General features: G+C 46.2%; 1 protein-coding gene across 1 annotated transcript in view; it reads left to right on the top strand.

Annotated features, from left to right (window-relative positions):
* The window catches only part of LOC143026745 (solute carrier family 4 member 11-like), a 258,819-nt gene that overhangs the window by 126,165 nt on the left and 114,245 nt on the right, over positions 1-18,409 (top strand). The window contains exon 4 of the mRNA XM_076187537.1: positions 10,770-10,979. Coding sequence (XP_076043652.1) covers positions 10,770-10,979 — 210 coding nt within the window. The remainder of the gene's footprint in view (positions 1-10,769; positions 10,980-18,409) is intronic.

Here is an 18,409-nt window from a genome sequence, read left to right on the forward strand (position 1 = left end):
CAGAACAGAGCTGAGATTATGGAAATGGGTCCTTTAATTAGTTTATACGATTTCCCTTCACCTGTGGCAGAAGGAGACTTGGGTCTTCCTTTCACGGGTCGCCGGGATCGACGTCGTCGGCGCCGTCGTCGGTGTCGTCTTCTCTTCCGAGGGTCTTTCGTATACATATTTTTTATTTATTTCTTTTTTTTTTTTTTTTTTACTCGTCGTTATTCGTCTTTTCGTTTCCTTTTTTGTCTTCAGGCTTTCTTTTGTGGTCTTAAATGTTTGCTTCCTCGTCTTCGGTGTTTGTTTCCCTGGTCTTCAACGTTTGCACCCCTCGTCCTCAGCGTTTGCATCCCTAGTCTTCAACGTTTGCTTCCCTTGTATGTGCAATTAGTAACTTTCATCTCCACGTCAATTTAATTTGTCCATTTTCGTAAGCTCAAAATCCCGTTGACATACATTATAATCTTTGTACTGGCTACCAAACGACTTCGCTTGGTTTGGGAGGTGGTCTGTGGACGAAACGGGGTCTTGACTGATTTTGAAGCTTGCCCCCCCCCTCTTTTCTCCAAGCCCCATCAGCTAAATAAAATAAATTTCCGTTATCCAGAATAAAATCTTTGAAGTTGTATCTTTGTGACGTCACTACAAATACTCGCGAATGAATGGGATTTTTCCCATTATACATTTGTTTCAATACGTAACACGCCTTCGCCTCCCCCACCAACCTCTTTCTCCGAACGAAACCTAACGACCTGAACGAAATGTAAAGAAACAATATGATTTAGTGGAGGAGTATTTATTCCCTATTTATGCCCGAAGAATTACGACATTTTCTTATTATTTTTGTCACTGCTGGCATTGTTGTTGTTGTCGTCGTTGTTTGATGTTAGTGTGGTTGGAATCCTGCACAAACCAAAAATCTCCCAAATACCTTAGGATCCCATCCCGAGTACCAAGTACCAGCCTATCGGGCCGCACCCATATTAGGAGTAAAAAATACAGCAGTGACTCCATCTATAGACGATTCTAGTTGCCACTTGGCCAAGAACACCACAAACGTTCATCTAGAAGTCTAGAATTTCTACAAGGCCATAAATGGCTTTTAGCTTGATTTACGAGTCTTTGTGAAGTCGTGACAAGATAGCATAAATCTCTTTCCTCCCCCTTTCCCTCCATTTCCCCCTCCCCCCCTCTCCCGAGTCTGAGTCCAGTAATGTCACTTAAGGCGTCGTGGTATTGCCATTGATTGTCGATTGAGGAGATACAACACACAGGCGCGCGCGCGTGCACACACACACACACACACACACACACACACACACACACACACACACACACACACACACACACACACACACACACACACACACACACACACACACACACAAAAGGGGGACGGTTCCAAGGATAATTTATCTTCCAACATCGTAAGTTATAACGTCGTAATTTACAATATCGTTACTTATAGTATCGTAACTTGCATTGTAACTTATAATGTAACTTACAGTGTCACTATATCGTAACTTAGAACGTCGTAAGATACAATGTCGTAACATAAACTTGAACCTCGTAACATTCAATATCGTAGTAACTTACACCGGTTTAACTTGCACAAGGTTTTTCGGGTGAATAAAGTCGCCCGTCGACATTAAAAAATATAAAAAGAAAAACTATACTATATTGGCTGGAAAGAAGATTAAGATATCCCAAGAATGTAATAAAATCGAATGACGACGGACGGAGGGAATAAAGGTTAATCTTGTGAAGATAGTGAGATAGCTGGGTTGTAGTCAGAATGAAATATTTTATGATAGGTTCGATATTTTACCGAAAATTATTATTTTAAATTGGTAATCTTTTGCTGGTATTATGTTGCATAGTTAGGGCGAGGGACGAAGCTACACCCTGCCTTAATTGCCAAAGGGGCAGAGATTTTTTGTTGGCGTTCATACATACGATATATACACAGACCCGCACATGTGAACGATATACATGTAAACAGTATATATGTATATGGGTATGCATGCTCTAAAGGCAGTGGAAGCGTACATCCACATAAAAATAGTAACAATAACAAAATAAAATAAAACCCTCGGTACTCTATGGATGAAAGGTCACCATGTCCCTTGCTCAATGCTTGGGCTAAAAACAATGAAAAATACACACACACACGGATACACACACACACACGCACTATTCGATGGTGCAGTGATAGCGATCGCGGCCGCCACTACGGTGGTCCGAGTTCGAATCCTGCCCAGGGCTGAAATAATTTCAGGATCGCTGCGCTGCGAATCGTCACTCCAACTCGCTTGGGCGGGGAGTTAGGTATGTGTTTGTGCGTGTGAGGTCACATCATTACCCATAGATCGGTCATATATGAGCTCTTCCGGGGGAGTAGTAGATGTAAATCACGAGTCCAACACGTGATCCAAGACCATGGTGAATTACACAGAGGTTACGTGAGGGTTCAGATTGTGGTTACGCTGACATGATTAGTGGCATATACTTTGTCAGATTTTAACGTCGTAATTTACAATATCGTAACTTAAGTATATTCAGCCAAGGAGTTTTACTTGTTCTCAATTAGATCTTTGAAGTTGAAGGTAGAAAAGACGAGGTGGTATATGGTGACAAATGAGGTGTAATGCGATGAAAAGTTCGAGGCGAAATGGCCAACTTTAACAGGCGAAAGTGAAATAATAAGACGAAATGACTGACCCCGCCAAACAAGGGTGAAAATCAAAAGCGAAATGACCTAGCTCGGCAAACAAGGGTGAAAATCAAAGGCGAAAATACAGAGCTATAGAAGTAAAAAAAAAAAAAAAAAAAAAAAGAGAGAGAGAGAGCGCAAGTGAAAAATCGAAGGCGAAGTATGGCGATATTACCCTCGCCAACAAACAAAGAGGGAAATGGCGGACTGCGAAATGCAGCGGAACGAGTAACGGGGGAGTTGGGGGGTGGAGCGAAACGATCCATTTCGGCAAACAAGGGTGAAAATGTACGGCGAAAATAGGCGAAATAAGAAAGGGTGGTTGGTGATTGGGTGGCGAGGTGTCCGCCCTTTGCCTCCCGTTTGCTCCTTCGCCTCTTTGGGCAAACGAGGACGCTGCTGAAGGAAGAGGAGGAGGAGGAGGAGGAGGAGGAGGAGAAAATAATGTAATCGTGTTTATTCACATGCCAATAGGGACCAGGCTTGAGGTAGGTCTTCCCCCTCCTTCCTCCTCTTCCTCCTTTGCCTCCCTCTCTATTTCCTATCCCTTTGATTCCTCTTTTACTCCTTTGCCTCTTCATTCTTTGTCTCCTCTTCCTCCATTTACTTCTTTTTTTCCTCCGTATGCCTCCTACTTTGTCTTCTCCTTTCTTTCTCCTTTTCCTCCTCCTCCTTTGCCTACCCCTTTCTACCTTTGACTCCTCCTTTCTCTTTCTCCTTCTTTCTCTTTCTCCTCCTTTCTCTTCCTCCTCCTTTCTCTTCCTCCTCCTTTCTCTTCATCCTCCTTTCTCTTCATCCTCCTTTCTCTTTCTCCTCCTTTCTCTTCCTCCTCCTTTCTCTTCCTCCTCCTTTCTCTTCATCCTCCTTTCTCTTCATCCTCCTTTCTCTTCCTCAATTTCCTCCTGTTTTCTTTTCCTCCTTTTCCATCACATCCTCCTACTCCTCACCCTCCTCCTCCTCCTCCTCCTCCTCCTCCTCCTCTTCCTCACCCTCCTCCTCCTCTTCCTCACCCTCCTCCTCTTTACTCTTCCTCCTCCTTTCTCTTCCTCCTCCTTTCTCTTCCTCCTCCTTTCTCTTCCTCCTCCTTTCTCTTCCTCCTCCTTTCTCTTCATCCTCCTTTCTCTTCATCCTCCTTTCTCTTCCTCCTTTTCCTTCACCTCATCCTCCTACCCGTCACCCTCCTCCTCCTCTTCCTCACCCTCCTCCTCATTACTCTTCTTCCTCCTTTCTCTTCCTCCTCCTTTCTCTTCATCCTCCTTTCTCTTCATCCTCCTTTCTCTTCATCCTCCTTTCTCTTCATCCTCCTTTCTCTTCATCCTCCTTTCTCTTCATCCTCCTTTCTCTTCATCCTCCTTTCTCTTCATCCTCCTTTCTCTTCATCCTCCTTTCTCTTCATCCTCCTTTCTCTTCCTCCTCAGTTTCCTCCTGTTTTCTTTTCCTCCTTTTCCTTCACCTCATCCTCCTACCCGTCACCCTCCTCCTCCTCTTCCTCACTCTCCTCCTCTTTACTCTTCTTCCTCCTTTCTCTTCCTCCTCCTTTCTCTTCCTCCTCCTTTCTCTTCCTCCTCCTTTCTCTTCATCCTCCTTTCTCTTCATCCTCCTTTCTCTTCATCCTCCTTTCTCTTCATCCTCCTTTCTCTTCATCCTCCTTTCTCTTCATCCTCCTTTCTCTTCATCCTCAATTTCCTCCTGTTTTCTTTTCCTCCTTTTCCTTCACCTCATCCTCCTACCCGTCACCCTCCTCCTCCTCTTCCTCACTCTCCTCCTCTTTACTCTTCTTCCTCCTTTCTCTTCCTCCTCCTTTCTCTTCATCCTCCTTTCTCTTCATCCTCCTTTCTCTTCATCCTCCTTTCTCTTCATCCTCCTTTCTCTTCATCCTCCTTTCTCTTCATCCTCAATTTCCTCCTGTTTTCTTTTCCTCCTTTTCCTTCACCTCCTCCTCCTACTCCTCACCCTCCTCCTACTCCTCACCCTCCTCCTCACCCTCCTCCTCTTCCTCACCCTCCTCCTACTCCTCACCCTCCTCCTCACCCTCCTCCTCTTCCTCACCCTCCTCCTCTTTACTCTTCCTCCTCCTTACTCTTCCTACTCCTTTCTCTTCCTCCTCCATTCCTCCTCTTTACTCTTCCTCCTCCTTACTCTTCCTACTCCTTTCTCTTCCTCCTCCATTCCTCCTCTTTTCTCTTCCTCGTTTTCCTTCTCTTCCTCATTTTCCTTCTCTTCCTCATTTTCCTTCTCTTCCTCATTTTCCTTCTCTTCCTCATTTTCCTTCTCTTCCTCATTTTCCTTCTTCCTCCTTTTCCTCCTCACCCTCCTCCTCCTCACCCTCCTCCTCCTCACCCTCCTCCTCCTCACCCTCCTCCTCCTCACCCTTCTCCTCCTCACCCTTCTCCTCCTCACCCTCCTCCTCCTCACCCTCCTCCTCCTCCTCCTCACCCTCCTCCTCCTCACCCTCCTCCTCCTCACCCTCCTCCTCCTCACCCTCCTCCTCCTCACCCTCCTCCTCCTCACCCTCCTCCTCCTCCTCACCCTCCTATTCTTCCTCACCCTCTTCTTTCTCCTCCTCCTCACCCTCCTCCTCCTCACCCTCCTCCTCCTCCTCACCCTCCTCCTCCTCCTCACCCTCCTCCTCCTCCTCACCCTCCTCCTCCTCCTCACCCTCCTCCTCCTCCTCACCCTCCTCCTCCTCCTCACCCTCCTCCTCCTCCTCACCCTCCTCCTCCTCCTCACCCTCCTCCTCCTCCTCACCCTTCTCCTCCTCACCCTCCTCCTCCTCCTCCTTTCTCTTCATCCTCCTTTCTCTTCATCCTCCTTTCTCTTCATCCTCCTTTCTCTTCATCCTCCTTTCTCTTCATCCTCCTTTCTCTTCATCCTCCTTTCTCTTCATCCTCCTTTCTCTTCATCCTCCTTTCTCTTCATCCTCCTTTCTCTTCATCCTCCTTTCTCTTCATCCTCCTTTCTCTTCATCCTCCTTTCTCTTCATCCTCCTTTTCCTTCTCTTCCATTGCCTCCACCTCCCGATCCACTCTGCTACTTCGCTTTCACCTCTCTCCTCTCCCACCACTTTGGTCCTTAGCTTCTGTCCCTGTTCTCCCACTCCAGCACTCTTCGTCCTACACACCTCTCCCCCACACACCTCTCCCCCACACACCTCTCCCCCACACACCTCTCCCCCACACACCTCTCCCCCACAACCCTCTTCTCCCCTTCTACCTACCTCGATCCTCCCCCGTTCTCCCCCACCCCACCACCACCCTGCGGAGCATGTCATTGTTGATCCGAACGCGAGTGACTACTAACCTACTTGTGCGGGAATGAGCGCGTCGCCTCCACGCGAGTTCGTGAAATCGTCCCTCGGAGGCGTCGTCCGCCTCAAAGGGAATTTTAATGAACTGCCGCAGAGGAGCGAGAGAGAGAATGAATGAACGAACTGGCTGGGAGTACTACAGTATGTGGCTCTCGAGTAGGGTGGGAGGGGGAGGGGGAGGGGAGCGGTGCGGTGGGAGAGGATTAGAGGGGAAGGGGAGACACGTAGAGCAGGGAGGGGAGTGGGTGGGGAGAAGTGGGGAACGGGGAAGGGAGAGGAGTAAAGTGGAGGAGGGGAAAGAGGTGGGTAGGGGGGAGGAGAGGAAGAGGGGAGGTGAAGGGGAAGAGAGGTAGCAGTAGATACAGTCACTGGAACCTGAGTGGAATATGTTGTGGGGGTCCCTGCTTTGTAGGGGGAAGTCGCAAGATTTCCTGGAGATTTACTGGACGCCAGATATGATAACCCCCTGTGGTTGTTATCCAGAATGAAATGGGTTAAGTGTAAAACGGCTTATGAATGCACCCCTTTTGCAGAATTAAGTTGTATGGGCTTGATGACGTCATTAAGAGGATGGGGTTAGCATGTTTCTCTCCCCCCCTCTCTCTCTCTCTCGCTCTCTCTCCCTCCCTTTTTCTCTCTCTCCCTCTTTCTGGCGTTAGCCAAAATAGAATCTTTAAAGTCGACGAAACTCGCCAGTGTATTAAAGCGAATAGGGAACACTATCGTCCATTGGAGCGCCTCTCGCCAGCAACTCTCACGTTGAAGCTGTTGCAGTAGATTTGCAATGGGAGGTTGGATTCTTATCCGTGGACGGGGGGGATGAGGTGGGGAAGGGGATGTCCCTCGTCGAGGTTTCCCCCAAATTTGTCACCACCATAAGGGCTACGGTAACTACACAATTCGTATCTCCTAGAGACCGTTTTGACACTGAATAGAATCGTCTGGTATATAATAACTGCTTATTGTTTTTGGTCTGGACTCTGTGGGAAGTCTCTTGGGACCCCAAGGGAGGTCTTTATCCTTCCTGGGCAGGGAGGGTCCCGTATCCGTAGCGGAACCCAGATCCCCGTTCCCCCTCGAGCACCCCCGGGGGGGGGAAGACGCCTCTGAATGAAATTGCCTGGTATTAACCAGAATCATAATTAATTTTTGCATTATTGGGGTCTTGTCCTAATGTGGACACCGGACCTTGGATCGAGTACTTCATCGCGTGAATATGATCGTCCGACATTAGCTGAAATAAAATGGTTTAATTGAAGTATCCTAAACCCGTTTAATACCCATAGCATATCTCCATTACTTTTTTATGTGTGTATTTTTATTTATTTATTTTTGTCGTTTGGGGCTTGGTCCAGCGGTTGCCCGCTTTGGCGTGCTGGACAGTTCGGAACGAATGATTTTTCGAGCGCTGAGTTTTGTGTTTTGTGGGCTGGTCGCTCGCTCGCTCAGTCGCTTACACACGGGCGTTGACAGCCAAAATTACTTTGGCTCAGTCCGCTTTGTTGTTTTGCTTGCTAGCCCCCCCCCAACCTCTCTCTCTCTCTCTCTCTCTCTCTCTCTCTCTCTCTCTCTCTCTCTCTCTCTCTCTCTCTCTCTCTCTCTCTCTCTCTCTCTCTCTCTTTCTTTCTCTATCTATCTATCTGTCTGTATGTCTACCTGCCTGTCTCTTTTCGCTCTCTCTCTCTCTCTCTCTCTCTCTCTCTCTCTCTCTCTCTCTCTCTCTCTCTCTTTCTCTTTCTCTTTCTCTCTATCTACCTATCTCTGTCTCTCCTCTCTCTCTTCCTCTCTCTCCCTCTCTCTCTCTCTCTCTCTCTCTCTCTCTCTCTCTCTGTCTCTCCTCTCTCTATCTATCTCTGTCTCTCTCTCTCTCTCCCGCTCTCTCTCTCTCTCTCTCTCTCTCCCGCTCTCTCTCTCTCTCTCTGTCTCTCCCTCTCTCTCTCTCTCTCTCTCTCTCTCTCTCTCTCTCTCTCTCTCTCTCTCTCTCTCTCTCTCTCTCTCTCTCTCTCTCTCTCTCTCTCTCTCTCTCTTCCCCCCCACCACCACCCCACACCCCAGTGGACGGATGTTGGTTACCTGTCACTCACTTTGCTTTGTGTGCCCAGCAAATATCCTTACAGATTATAATATTTGTAAATATTTTTCCATAGATATTTTCGCAGGGGTAGGTAATTCGTTGCCCACGAAAAAGCTGGCTTTTTTTTAGGTAGATTTATTATTGTTTTATTTATGTTCGTATTTATTATTCTATTTTATTTGCGTATGTATATTTCATAATGTGAAACGCGACAAACAATGACCGTAGACTTGTTTAGTGTCTCTTTCCCCCCCAATTTCCTAAATATTCATATAACCTGGTCTAAAAAGAATTGGTTTAAAAGAAATTCGTTTAAAAAATGAGGCGTGCTTCATGAGTTTTATTTATTTTAATATGTTAATTTAGTTTCTGGTGATATCAAAGACCAACAGGTCGCCGTGTCTTATGCTCGACTCCAACGCTATAGTGACGCCCTGATGAAGTCATCTTCAGATTTAATGGTTAAAGCCAAACGACTTTATTCAGCTGAAGGAATCCAACACCCAAAGGAGGGGGAGGAGCTCTCCACCCCCAGCTCCCTAATTTAATCAACAATATCTTCTTGCATTAGTCAAAATAAATTATGTACAGAAGAACACCGTAACAAAGAGATGAATATGTAATGTTGTATCGTTCTCCTCGCCACCCTGCATCTGATATAGGGCCTTGTCTGACCTCCCCCTTGGAGGGACCGTGGAGGGAAGGAGGGGGGGGGCGCCGCTCCGTCGGGGCCAAATTGTCCAAAGTAAATTATGTAGTTCATACATAGATCTGTGCGTGTAGTGGTTGTGGTGGTGGGGGGGGGGTAGCGGGGAATCTATCTCTTTCCTTCTTCCTCTTCTTTCTCCTTTCTCTTCTTTCTCTTCTTCCTTGTCTTCTTCCACTTCTTTCTCTTCATCTTTCCCCTCCTTCTCTTCTCCCTCGTTTACATCTTCTTTCCCTTCATCTTCGTCTCTCTCTGTTCCTCTGTCAGCAGGTGGCGGCCTGGATCGAGTCACAGGAGGAGAGCCTCCGGGGCGGAGTTCCTCCGCCTGGACGAGACGCGACCTCCCATGGTTCCGGTCGTTTTGTTTCCCCCAACCCCCCAAAAAAAAAATCCACTGGTTTGCTTCTTTTCCTTGTTCTTTTTTTTTTTTTTTTTTTTTGGGGGGGAGGTCTGTTGTCGCCGCCCGCACCCTTCTTCTTTCTTGTCCGACAAGCCATTTTTCCTTGTCTCTCCATCTCCCCCTCCACCCCCGACCTCACTCTCTCTACCCACACGCTCTACAATAACCCTTCATATCCCTTCAACCCTCAGAGTGGAAGGATCAGCGTTTCGAGGTCAGCTCTTGGCTGAATAAAATCATTGGGACAGTCTTGCGTTAGTCAAAATTAATTCTATTTAAAAATATTGCATTACAATGATGGTTCGAACAGGGGCCAGGGTGTTCCCTCAGCTGAATGAAATCACCTGGCGGTAGCGAGAGAGATTGTAGTGGTTTGGTACCCTCAGTACGATGACGCACTTCAATTATTTTGATCTGGCTGACGGCCGACAGGACACCGCTCGTCGCGCTAAAGGCGATGGTTTCAGGCAATGATTTCAGAACAATAGGTCATGTCAGGCGATAAATTCAGGACAATAAGTCATGTCAGAGTTTGCCCTATTTCTGGCATTCGGGATTTAGTTTATTTTTTCGTTGTTCATTAATACTGTTATTGGTATTATCATTATTAACGCAACTCGTGTCAGAAACTTTCCTTTTTCTGAAATTCAGGATTTATTTTATAGTTTTGTTTATTATTAGTATTATCATTAAATCATTATCATCCTTTCATGGTAACTTTGGCCATCTCTAAGCGCCTCCTAGCGTAAGCTACCCCTCACGTAATACCCATCGAGATTTACCTTTGAATCTCGAAAGAAAAATGTAAAGAAAAATATAAATAAAATAGAAACTATATATTTGTGGCTTTGTGACCCTTATCACCGTTGCCGTCGTCGAGGCCCGCAAGTTCTGTATTTTCCATCTTTTCTCACTTTTTTTCTTCGTCTTCTTTGTTATTTCGCTTACTTTTCTGTACCTTATTTTGTCTTTAAATCTTGTTATTGATCTCTCTGCTACTCCTGCGTCTTCGGTAGTGTCCAACTCGGCGACCACCACCACAATGCACACGAGACCACTTATCACCATAATATGAATAATAATAATGATGATAATAATAATTATTATTATTATTGTTATTGTTATTGTTATTGTTGTTTTTATTATTATTATTGTTATTGTTGCTCCCGGTAACTTTCCTACTACACCACAGAATTAGAAATGAAACAAAATCTAATATATATATATATATATATATATATATATATATATATATATATATATATATATATATATATGCTAATAAGAACACGGGTACGTGTGTTCACTTATGCAAAGTAGACCACTTGGAAAAAAGAAATTAACGAAGCAGAGCGCTTTCGTATATTACATCCTCAGTGCAACAAGTACTTGTTGCACTGAAGATGTAATATACGAAAGCGCTCTGCTTCGTTAGTTTCTTTTTTCCAAGTGGTCTACTTGCATATATATATATATATATATATATATATATACACATGCATGCATGCATGCATGCATGCATAGACCTCTCACTCCCTTTTATCACGACTTAATACTTATTTTCCTCTTCTCCTTGGGCAGAAAGGCACGAAGAACGCCCTGGAGACCGGCCGGACCTTCTCGACCATCTTTGCCGACATGGACTTCCGCCAGCGGCTTCTGGAGGCGCAGACGGAGGAGGAGTTCAAGCGGCTCATCATCCAGCACTCGCAGGACCTGGCCAAGGAGCAGCAGCTCACCAACGACAAGAGGATCGCCATGAACCACGACCCCAACAACGACTACGACTACGTGAGTACTACTGCCCAACAGAAGGAGGACCTCCTCGTCGGGAACGGGTTGGAATCCCTCCTACTCCCTCTCTCCACCTCTTTCCTTCTTCTCTCCCCTTTTCCTCTCTCCACCTCTTTCCTTCTTCTCTCCCCTTTTCCTCTCTCCACCTCTTTCCTTCTTCTCTCCCCATTTCCTCTCTTTCCATCTTCTTTCCTCATCTCCCCCTCTACTCTCACCCCCTCCCTCTCTCCTACTCTCCTCTCCTTCTCTCCTCTCCTCTCCCCTTCTCCCCCTTTCCTCTCCCATTCTCCCTCTCCCCTCCTCTTCCTTTCTCCCCTTCACCCTCTCTCACATCCCTTTTTATCCGTGTCACCCTCTTCTCTCCCCCTCTCCTCTCCCTTTCTCTCTCTTCTCCCTTTCTCTTCTTCCCGTCAGTAGTGGACGGGTGGGTGAAGGGAGACCCTTTTAGGGGTGTTAGTGTCTGCAGAGGGTTGAGCTGCGGAATGAAAATTGCCTGACGACATCATAGGAAATGGACACCATTTGGCGTTGGGTCAGCATCAGAGTTAGTGACCCGGGGGTGTGGGTAGATAGTTGACTGATTGATTGATGGTTTTACATCAGAGGTCAAATGAGACCGAAACAAATATACAACGAGTAGATAAAAACTCGTCGAATAGAACCAAAAATAAGGAAAGCAGAAAAATAAATATGAAGGTGCAAGACCAAGGGGGGTGGGGGTGGGGGGCAAAGCTCTGTTAAATAACATAGTCAGGTGGATAACATTTTCCTCTCACTCGTGCTCCAGCTGTTCCTCTTGAACCAGCTGCACAGTCCCCTTTAAGCTTTCCCCTACAATGACATCCCTCCCAGCATTTATTCTTGTTAAAGACAGACTATTCGATTCAGCTGAAGACGAGAGGAGGGGAAGGGTTGACACTGGACAGAGATCTTCATCAGCCGAAAAAAAAATCAATGGATTAAGTATCTAACTAAATAAAGGTACTAAAATAGACAGACTTGTTGTCCTAAAATGTTATTTTGACGCAGTGCTCGGTCGTAACAGCAGCTGTGGCCTATTTCAGTCCTGCCTGGGGGCGAAGGTGGGTGTTGGGGAGGGGGGGGGGTTCTCCAAGACCAAGACCTAGAAATAATTAGCGGCGCCTCTTAGTTTTATGGAACTGCGGAAGTGGAGGCGATTGTACAAAAGACTCGGAAACTCCATTCTCGTGGTCCGGTGGAGAGAGAGGAAGATGTGGGGTGGTGGTGGTAGGGGGGGAGGGGTTGTGGGTGGCGTTCCTCTACCGTAGTTTACCGGAAGTCGTAGGTTCTTGGGAGTGGGGGGGATGGGGGATGGGGGGGGACTCCTCGCCCTCGGAGAGGAAGCGCGGTACGTAGATGTGTTGTATGAAAATGCATTTCAAGTCTTTATTTTTTTCCTTTTTTATTTTTCATTTATTTTTTTCATTATTTGTATATAAGTTCATATAGTTTTTCTATTGGCTATAAATTTGGGGAATTAAGCCGTTTTTGTTTAAATTTGCTATTAAATAATTTGATGTGATTTGTTTTCAGAGGGAAAGATGAGTAGCAGAAAGTATATAATTTTTATGTGCGGTTTCCCAAACAAACAAGAAAAAAATTCTAAAGAGGCGCAAAAATATTTTGAAACGATTCAGTGGGGGAGTAAAAAAGGACATTTTTTGGTCAAATAGGATGCATTTAAAGGTTAGTGTCCTTTAAAAAGGATATATAAGAAAGGCAGTGCTTAGGAAATAGATAAAACAGGAAAGGGAAAATGGATTTAAGAATAGGACAGGAACTACAAAATTAGTACATTAGAAATAGGACATGAATGTCCCAAAATGTCCTAAAATAATATACCTGGCAACATTTGTGCAACGGTACCGCAATGCTGACGTCTGAGGCTAGGGAAAAGGACAAATAAGATGCAAAAAGGATGCAGAGCTTCCCAGAAGGACAAAATGTAGCGAGAGAGAGAGAGAGAGAGAGAGAGAGAGAGAGAGAGAGAGAGAGAGAGAGAGAGAGAGAGAGAGAGAGAGAGAGAGCACACAAATACCTCTTCGGCTAAAGAACAAAATTCGAAAGAACAAAATTCGAATTCAAACATTATTTTTTTATCTAATTGATCTATAATTGATTTTACAAATTATGTATGTACTTTATTCCACTTTCTCCATCGTCTTAGTCCTCCTCGGTATCTCCCCCTTCCTCACCCTCCTCCTTTTCCTTCTCTTCAACTTCCTTCCCTTTTCCTTCTTTTCATCATTTTTCCTCCCTCTCTACGTCCTCCTCTCTCTCTACCTTCTCCTCCACCTCCTCCTCATTCCCCCTCTACCTCTTTCTGAATCTCCCCCTTTACTTCTTCCTGCACCTCCCCTCTACCCTCTCCATCCCTACCCTCTACCTCCTCCACCCCCTCTACTTCCTCCTCCACCCCCTCTACTTCCTCCTCCACCTCCCCCCTACCTTCTCCTCCAACCCCACCCTCTACCTTCTCCTCAACCCCCACCCTCTACCTCCTCCTCCACCTCCACCTCCACCTCCACCCTCTACCACCTCCTCCACCCCATCTACCTCCTCTTCCACTTCCCCCTCTACCTCCCCCTACATCTCCCCCTTTACTTCCTCCTCCACCTCCTCTAACTTCTCTCCACCTCCTCCATGTTCAGTTCTTTCAGTCTGTTGTGAATTATTTACTAGCTGTGATGTCATCAAGTCGCCCACCCCCACCCGCCCCTTTGGCCTGGTGCCATTTACAGGTGGCACCCCACGTCACTCCACCCCACCCTACCTTCTAACCTTTCCCTAGTCCAACATCGTCAATACCGTGACGCTTCCATCCGCTGAACAAAATCGTCTGACGACACTAAGCTAATAATAACATGCGTGCGCACGCTTACACACACACACACACACACACACACACACACACACACACACACACACACACACACACACACACACACATACATACACACACACACACACACACATATATATATATGTATATATATAAATATTCATACACATACGTACATAATATAGACAGATTAAGTTTTGCCCACAGCTCATCATCTGGCAATAGCGTTGCCGAATTTCAGCGATTTCAGGATAGATGAATAATTTTAGACCTGCCCGAAATTACAGAAATATAAATGTTGGTTTGTTTACATTTGGACTATATATACGTATATATATTTCGGGTGTGTATATTTATTTATAATGTTTCCATAAAACGTCTATGTTCAGCATAATCAGAAACTATATACAGTATGGCTATAGAAAACCTCAATTATCTCTCTCCCACCCTCTCCCTCTCTCCCCCTCTCTCCCCATCTCTCCCCCTCTCTCTCTCTCTCTCTCTCTCTCTCTCTCTCTCTCTCTCTCTCTCTTTCTACTCTCTTTCCATTCGATTGGTGGCGTTTCTTTTCGACCTCATCTAGATCAGCTCTTAGATTTTCCTCTAGGATGCCGCCGAACATTTGGTTGTATTTCCCCGAATCCCGTTTTCTTTTACCCTTTTGGTGTTGAAGTGTTGTACTTTCCCTCAATGGCCTTAGTCTGATGTTAAGTCTAGATTTGTGAATTCCACCATCCTGTTATTTATTTATTTGTTTATTTATTATAAGGTAGCCTGAAACACCACCGTCCCATTTTTTTCATTTTATTAATTTTTATCTAATTTCTTATAGTTAAAATTTTATAGTTTTAATTAAATTTCCCTCCTTCAACACGATGACGATAGGCGATTTTATTCAGTTGAGGGGAACTGACGAAGGAGCCTCGGATCAGTCCAGACGCCCTTCAGACCAAAATCCGCCATTCAACGACAGGACACCTTTTTTTCAATGAGATATATTAAGTTGCGTGACTTTAATGAATCGGATTTGTTCCCCAAGAATTCTCTTCCTCTATCAGTCTCTCACTCACTCTCTCTCCTCTCTCTCTCTCTCTCTCTCTCTCTCTCTCTCTCTCTCTCTCTCTCTCTCTCTCTCTCTCTCTCTCCTCTCTCTCTCTCTCTCTCTCTCTCTCTCTCTCTCTCTCTCTCTCTCTCTCTCTCTCTCTCTCTCTCTCTCTCTCTCTCTCTCTCTCTCTCTCTCTCTCTCTCTCTCTCTCTCTCTCTCTCTCTCTCTCTCTTTTTCTGGCGCCAGCCATAACAGAATACAATAAAATCACCATCCTCTTGAATGCTAACCTTTCGCTACTGACTGGACACCGCGAGATGAGAAGCGTGGAAGAGGGAGACCAGACAGAAGGTGGAGAGACGAAATAGAAAATTTTGCAGGAGTGACGTAACAAATGTTAGTACAGCCGTGCGAGTCATGGAGAAAATTAGGAGAGGCCTTTGTTCTGCAGTGGATTCCGAAGAGGGAATCAATTGATGGATGGACGTAGGAACCCCGAACACACACACACACACACACACACACACACACACACACACACACACACACACACACACACACACACACACACACACACACATACATACATACATACATACATACATACACACACACACACACCGGTCGAGAGTCCCGCTCTGGGCCAAGTCAAAATATCCTTCCCCGTAAGTAAAATATAGATATAATGATTAAAATAGAAAATGAGTAAGCGAATAGAAAAATAAAAACGAATAAAGAAAGGAAATAGAAGTAAAAGATAAAATCGAACTCCCTTCTCCCCCCCAAAAAAAAAAAAAAATTGAAGTTACGTAACTGTGTTTTCCCCGGGTTTAACGACGCCCCGCCGAAGAACGTCCCAAGAAGAAGAAGAAGAAGACGTCATCGTTATTCAGAGTCGGACCCCGTGGACGCCGCCTCCTAGCCTCGCGCGGGGCCCCTCCTCCTCCTCCTCCTCCTCCCCGAGCCTTCGACGTCGAAATATATTGATTTTTCTTTCATCTCTCCCCCCCCCCCCGGCCCGAAAATGGGAGTCTGATTAAAATCGCCTTACGGTAGGTAGGGTAACGAAATAAGGACCCCTTGGCACGGAAGGGGTTAACCGAGATACAAGGTTTAAGCCCCAAATTAGTGACCTGTTGTAATACGCGTATCGGAGTTAAACGAGATTAAGTTTGGTAGTGATTAATTTAGACAGAAGTTAATCGAGATAAAAGTTAACGTTGATAAGGTTTAATCGTGTTGAAGTTAAACCTCTGAAGGGGTTGATAGGTTAAAACCCGTGGGGGTTTATTGAGAAAGGTTAACCTCTTGAGGGGGTTAATCTAGATGTAGGGTTAACCGCCTTCGTTAGTGACGGACTTGGGCCAACGAAACCCCCCCCCCTCAGCTGAATAAAATCGGTTGGTATTAGCCAGAAGAAAAGCGTTAAAGCTCAGGAGAGTAGTTTGGACCCTCGGGATCGATCCCCACCTTGACCGAGCTGTCCGAGCACAAAGGGCAAAGGTGGTGGGTTCGGCCCTAGCGAAGTTCCTCAAAATCGGTGTGGGTGTGGGTGTTTATATAATCTTTAAAAGTTCATTTACTTTATTGCTGGAGATCTCGACAGTTCCTCCTCCAACACGAGTGAGGGAGATCGCCCGGGGTCTCCTCCAAACCTCCCCGGACAGCGGCGGAGGGCGGGACGAACCTCCCCCCCCCCCACACACACACGTCCACTCCCACCTCGCTAAGAAGCGGGGGGACATCGTTGTGATGTTTGTGTTCCAGACTGCTGCAGGAGGAGGAGGAGGAGGAGGAAGGGGCAGAGGAGCAGGAAGAGAGGAGGAGGTTGAGTGGAATGGGAGAAGGGGAAGAAGAAAACGAGTGAGTGGGAGTAGGAGGAGGAAATGGAGGAGAAGGGGCAGAGGAGCAACAGGAGAGGAGGAGGAGGAGGAAGTTGATTGGAAGGAGAGAAGGAGAGGAGGTGGAGGAGGAGAAAAGGGAAGGGAAAGGCGAAGAAGGTTGTGGGAGAATGTGGAAGGAAAAGAAAGGAGGGGGAGGAGGAAGAGTGTCTTTCGCATAACCAGCGCTTCTATCCGAAGAGGTCACAGAGGTGGAGGGAGATTTAAAGGAGGGAGAATGGAAGCTAAGAATAATCACTGTTCCGTGACTCTGGTCCGTAGGGATGTCGCAGAAGTTGTCACTTGCCTATATGGGGAAGAGAAAAGGGTGGTAAGGAGGAAGGGGAAGGGGAAGAAGATGGGTATTGCAGCAGACAGGAGGAAGAGGAGGCGGAGGAGGAGAAGGAGGAGGAGGAGGAGGAGGAGGAGGACGGTAGTCTTGGGATCTCGCCAGCTCACTAGACATGGAAGACCAAGAGGAGGGGGAAGAGAAGTAATCGGAGGAGGAGGAGGAGGAGGAAGAAGAAGAGAAAGAAGACAAGGAGGAGGAAAAGCTAGAAGACAAGGAGGACGAGGAGGATGAAAGCGAAGTATGTGAATAACGTTTTCAAAACCCAAGAGGAGGAATAGAAGAGGGGACTAAGGAGGATGAGGAGGGAGTGGGTAAATGTAAAGTAATAGGAATCTAAAGAAAAAATGGGAAAATAAAAAAAAAGCAGGATGTTCATACGGGATTGGAATATTAAAAAAAAATGAATAGTAGTAATAATATAAACGGGGAACTCCTTTTGAGAAGGAACTGGCCGCCAAGTCAGAGTGGACGTTGACAGTCTTGTAGTCAATTATGCAGGGAAAACATTCGCCAAGGTAAGATAAACAGAGGGTGCTGGGCAGCACCATCTCTTGTGCTCCCGGGAACAACAGACTAGCTTTGCCTCGACACTGTGACTTCACCAACATCCGTGACGTCATCAGCATCTGTGACGTCACCTGTGTGCGCGTGAAGGAGGTCGTCTTACACGCACTCGTAGGTGCTGCAGGTGTCGTGTTGGGTTCACGCGGTCGTTACTCCATGTGACCTGACCGTGACCCCGGGTGACATGGCTGTGACCTCGGATGACATATTATTCTTCATATGACCTGTATGACTTAACAGATGACATTAATGTGACCCTGGATGACCCAGCTAATCGTGACCCCAAGTGATTTGAGCCGTGATTCCCATGTGACCTCCACCGACTTGAACCGTGACATCAGATGACTTGATTTGCATGACCTCACGTGACCTGACTAACTGTGACTTCAGATAACCTGTGACCCTCAATGACTTGAACCGTGACCTCAGGTGACCGGACTATCTGTGACCTCAGGTGACTTGGCTAACTATGAGTCTTCCAGGTGACTTAGCCGTGAGCCCATATAACCCTGCTGCACGAGACCAGAATAACCGTGAACACGGATGACCTAACTAGCTATGACACTAGTTAACCTGACAAACTTTGGAAGGACCCGAGATTGAGCCAAGCGAATCGGTTTAGTAACTTGGTAACGAGTTAACCTGTTATGCCTAGGAGGCGACACAAGCTGAATAAAATCGTTTTACCTTCACCATAACAAAATCAAGATTTACACAAAACTG

This window comes from Oratosquilla oratoria, chromosome 1 (genome assembly GCF_046742065.1).
Source record: "Oratosquilla oratoria isolate Oo_2021 chromosome 1, ASM4674206v1, whole genome shotgun sequence".
NCBI classification, from domain to species: Eukaryota; Metazoa; Arthropoda; class Malacostraca; order Stomatopoda; family Squillidae; genus Oratosquilla; species Oratosquilla oratoria.